Source organism: Asparagus officinalis, chromosome 4 (assembly GCF_001876935.1).
Source record: "Asparagus officinalis chromosome 4, Aspof.V1, whole genome shotgun sequence".
Lineage (NCBI taxonomy): Eukaryota > Viridiplantae > Streptophyta > Magnoliopsida > Asparagales > Asparagaceae > Asparagus > Asparagus officinalis.
In genome coordinates this window covers 130844689-130849669 of record NC_033797.1, presented here as the reverse complement: position 1 = coordinate 130849669, position 4981 = coordinate 130844689, and the positions used below count along the sequence as shown (strand labels likewise).

Here is a 4981-nt window from a genome sequence, read left to right as displayed (position 1 = left end):
GGGGGGGAAGAGAGGGAGAGGAATGAGAGGAGGACTTTTGGGATGTATGTGATTTATTTTTGTTCAAATTTGTTACTTTTGGGATTGTTCAAATATGTTAATTTTGTGGATCGATTATTGTTTGTATATGTTATTTTCGTGAGTATTGTTTGATTCATGGCTGAATTTTATGAATATTATTGATATTCAGTATATATGTGATTTCCGTGTGTATGGTTTGATTCATGTATATTGATGTGAATGAGGCGAATCATTTCATGTATATTGTTGTGAAATAGTTGGGCATGTTTGATTCATATATATTTCGTCATTTATAAAAAAACGTCGTGTATATAAAAAACATGCACAGCTGGCTGTGCATGTTTTTTAAAACCTGCAGCTCCACGGGAGTTGAAGTCCCATGGAGTTGCAGGCGGACTTTCCAATGCCAACTGAAACATCAAGACCCGTGAAGTTTCGTGAAGTTTTTCCCTAAAATCGACCCAATTTCAGCCAGTTAGCTGAAACTGGGTCGATTTGGCAATTAAAGTGGATACGGATCGTTTTTTGCATAAATGGGTCGAAATTGAAAATTTGTCCTAATAGAAATAATCAGAGCTAATGGTGACTTACAAACATTCGATTGATGAGGTTGCGTTCTAAAAGTTGTGGAGATATTGTATACTTCACGTCTCTTTAGTGTTAACTAGTGCTTGTTCTTTTTTTTCCTTTTTTCACAATGAGTTACGCATGCATATATTTAATTTATAAATTAGTGATGACTTGGCTCATGGGGGGAGATATTAGAGGAGATATTTGTCTGTAATGGTGGAGTAAACGTCAGATATCACCACCACAAAAGAGAAGCTCATGTTCCATTGATTTCTAGCAAGGAGACATGTTGGCCCAAAGTAGCACCAAGCTCTTTCATTGAGTGCCCACGTTGACTTAGGCCTAATCCTGTGATTTAGATTGTTAAATCTAGTACAAGCAAGAACAATACAGATTTTAATGACGAGTGTTATTTTGTTTGTTGTTTATAAGGAAGGAGCAAAGTGGATTTTAACGCTGAGGCGTTTGTTCGACGAACAAGTGTTTGCTTGATGTTTGGTTCTGATTTATTAATACTTGCACTTTTAACTGTAGTAGTTCTTTCTTTTTGCAGTAGATTTTTTTTGGCTCTTTTGGAGTGATGTGAACTTTAAAAGCAAACTTCATTCACCACGAATGCTTATGTCGCTTATGTTGCTCCCATATAGTTCATGTAGAGTGATAAGCGCAACGAATGCTTTGAGTTGTAGTTTTGAGAATGGGAAGATTAATACTCGCCTTTTTGCCTGCACCACGGGCAAACTTAATGGCTATACTTAAACGTCCAAACAAGAAATTCTGAAAGGCCCGATATCAACTAAAAAGCCCAGTTTCTTAACTCTATGGCCCAAGACTCTATGGTTCACGTTTAACCCACGCTATGTGGTAACATAATACCTCATGCTTGTTAAAGGGTTCCAACTTCCAAGCCCGCAGAAGAACGCCCCTTAAAAATAGGGTTATCACACGAAAATTATCTTCTAATTTTAATTTATATATAAACCATCTTTAAAGTAGTTTTTCTTTTCTTTTTTGCAATCAACCACCTCCTAATCAAATTGTTACTAAAAACCCAAAAATAAGCATAAAAATTCAATGCACATGAGTTACATCCTATCAATACCTAAACACAAAATGAGTCATGGGCGTTGAATGTGAGTACTTAAGGATAATTTTGAAAAAACTGATTAAAACACGGCTGATTGCTGCAATAAAAGCCCCCTTTAAAAGTAGTTTTATGTATAAAATGAAATTGAACTCTTGCATGCTTACCCTATTTTTACGGTGGATTCTAAGGAAAAAATACCATATAAGTTTTAACCCTTAAAATCAGCATAAAAAAATCACTTTAAAATGACATCACACAAATATTATTGGTAATCCCAGACCAAATCCCTGTGTCAAAAGCCAGCAATTTATCCTAATTTACGTTAATATCCGAACATAACATTAATCAACATTCGAATCATTAGACATCAAACCTTTTCTGCTTTCATGACAAGCTGTATCCAAAATTCCCAAATAACCAAACATCAAAGCTTTATCAGCTACCAAGTGCTGCTATTCGAAGGGAAGCAATTCTAGACGTATCATTCGTTTGTTCGCATTCTTGGAGGATATAAAAGCTATCGTCTCACTGACTTTTGTTCGTTATGCCAAGAAACAACCTCTCTATAAGACAGGTCACCACCAAATATATCGAGAGCGCTTCCTACTGTGACATCCACATTACCCTTGCCCGCCTTCTTTATCCTCTCCATATCAGCCATTGAATTCACGCCACCAGCATAAGTTACTGGTATCTGAGAACACAAATAATAATGCTTCAGAACTCGATGGGGATTATGGAAGAGATTTGATTTAGCGACCACAGCAAGAAAGTTTTGTCTATGAATTGAAGTCAAAAATCAATGGGGATTATAGATGAGATTTGATCAGTGCCTGCGGCAAGAAAGATTTCCTTGGCGTTCATCTGCTTTATTGAATTGAAGTTACAGATAACAAAGGAACAGCATTACATGTGTTTTTTTATTTCTTCCAAATAATTGAGAATTTCATCAGAACATAAAAGAAAATAGTCCACTTTATCTTTTGCCATATATTTCTTTTACTAAGGTACTTTCTGTGCAAGCAGAGAGTTGCCATCAACTGAATTTACGAGTGAAAAAAACCGTTTTCTCTTTTATTATTTAAAAAAACTTTTCTTTTTCTTTTTCTTTTTTTTTTTGGGGTTAGGACAAAACCAGTAAGAACAAGATGCAGCGAGAACAAGATGACACATACAGGTGAGTAGCGACCAAGCAAAGTCACAAGTGTCTCGTCAATTCCTAGCCTGTCAAAGAAAACAACAAATTGAAAGACAAATCAGAAAACAAGAAAGAGAGCACAATGTTAGCAGTCCAACAAAGTTATCATGGCTTAGAACGTGAAAGGAGAAACATCGATCATCAGTTGGATGGTCAGCATTAGCTAACATGATTTCTCTGATTAACAAAATAAAAAAATAAGAAAGTACAAACGAAATGTAATTTTAGTAAAGATGTAAAAAAGAATGAGCGTAATATACATATTGATTGCCAAGAAGTACCTAAAACTAATAAATTTTGTTATTTAGAATCAATTATTCAGAAGATGATGCAATTGAGGATGATGCAATTGAGGATAATGCAATCCATCAAATCAAATCAGGAAGTTTAAGTAGAGGAGTTGCTTTGGGAGACTTACAGTGAACGTGGAATAGTAAAATTGACGGGAAAGTTCTATAATAATAATTATAAGGCTCAAAATGCTTTATGGATAAGAATATTGGGCAATTAAAAAATATGCAGAAAATGAGTAGTAGAAATGAGAATATTATGGTGAACGAAATGATATAAACTAAAGGGGATATGAGAAGAAATGAAACATGTGCAGAAAATTAGTAGTAGAAATGAGACTATTATGGTGAACGAATTGATATAAATTAAGGATGTGATAGGAAATGAGGACATTCATAGTAAGTTAGAGGTTGCCTTATAGAGGAGGATAAAATGAGAGAATCGTTCACCGGAGGCCATTAAATGCACCAATTAGGCGCAATGATAAGATTATAATAAATAGAGAAAGGAGGACAAGAGGACACCTAAGAGAACTTGGATAAGAACTATTGAGAATGATATGATAATATGATAATGCTTAACTTATGGCCTTTAACAGATGTGAATGGAAAAGTATGATTCATATAGCAGACCCCAAAATTTTGAGATAAATGATTTGTTGTTATATTACTGTTGATACTCTAGTAGAAAGTAATTCTAGTTGTAGGGTATTCATGAAATTACTGCTGATACTCTAGTAGAAAGTAATTCCAGTTGTAGGGTATTCATGAAAGAGGTGGCATAGATTGGAGAAGGCCGAGTATGAAGAATATATATATATATAGTGATTTCAGGGTAATGAAAGGCTTGAAAATATACTGGTAATTTGGCTTCAAATAATAGAAAGAGGATCAGTATGGGGAAAAAAGCCACGGCTGGAGTATGTTGTTTTAGCTTGCAAAGAAATTCTCAATGGCAAAATGAAAGAATCATTAATTCTCATCCAAACAAAAGAGTGTTGCCCATTGACATGTAACAATAGTGTTGCGAGCTAGGCTACCGAGGAGCTTTATTTGGGATGTTGTATGCGTGTCGGGCATGTGTTAGACATGGATCACTGCTGACAAACCATGGGCACATGTGGTTCAAAGTAAAACTAAATTTACCCACTAATTATAGCCCTAAAGTAGTTTTTTTGGGTATATCAAGCTCAACACCAAAAGGTCTTTGAGCTAGAAAACCAAAATCATTACTTAAGATTTGAAAAATACTCGTTGTATCTCATGCGGTCAAAACTACACTTTTACTATTAAACCATAACTCTAGTTTTCAAGTTGATTCTTAATTGCTATAGATAGTAAAAGCAACATACAAATATTGTAGGTATTTTAATTCAATATTTAATCTAATGTAAAATATTATACATATGGGTAGAAGGATCCTAAGGTGCCACTTTAGATTCAATTAAGATGACACCTCTTAATACATGGATTAGACTATTCCAATGGATAATCCACTCTATTCATCATGATTTAAATAACTCAAAACATCTACAAAATAAAAATCATGATGTTCTGATACTTCTAGCACATATTTTTTATTGTCCATTGTCCCTTTATTGTAGTATCGTAAAACCGTTAATTTTACAATCATTTGATACATGATTAACTATAACCGAATATGTTTAACTTGTGTGTGCGCACGCGTGCATGCGTGTCTATGTCCTTGTATCCTACCTTTTACAAATTTGTTGTGTCTTGTGTCCATATGCATGTCCACACCCATACCAGTGCAACCTGGGTTGTAAGAAATGAGAGAATGAATATGTAGAGAAT

The 4981-nt window shown here is 34.6% G+C and overlaps 1 protein-coding gene across 5 annotated transcripts in view; it reads right to left on the bottom strand.

Annotated features, from left to right (window-relative positions):
- Nucleotides 1918-4981, bottom strand: part of LOC109838776 (1-(5-phosphoribosyl)-5-[(5-phosphoribosylamino)methylideneamino] imidazole-4-carboxamide isomerase, chloroplastic-like) — a 14691-nt gene continuing 11627 nt past the window's right edge. For all 5 annotated transcript variants that reach the window (XM_020407200.1, XM_020407202.1, XM_020407201.1 and 2 more), the window contains 2 exons: nucleotides 2854-2902; nucleotides 1918-2372 (listed from right to left, as the gene is read on the bottom strand). In XM_020407200.1, coding sequence (XP_020262789.1) covers nucleotides 2196-2372; nucleotides 2854-2902 — 226 coding nt within the window. In that variant the 3' untranslated portion in view covers nucleotides 1918-2195. The remainder of the gene's footprint in view (nucleotides 2373-2853; nucleotides 2903-4981) is intronic.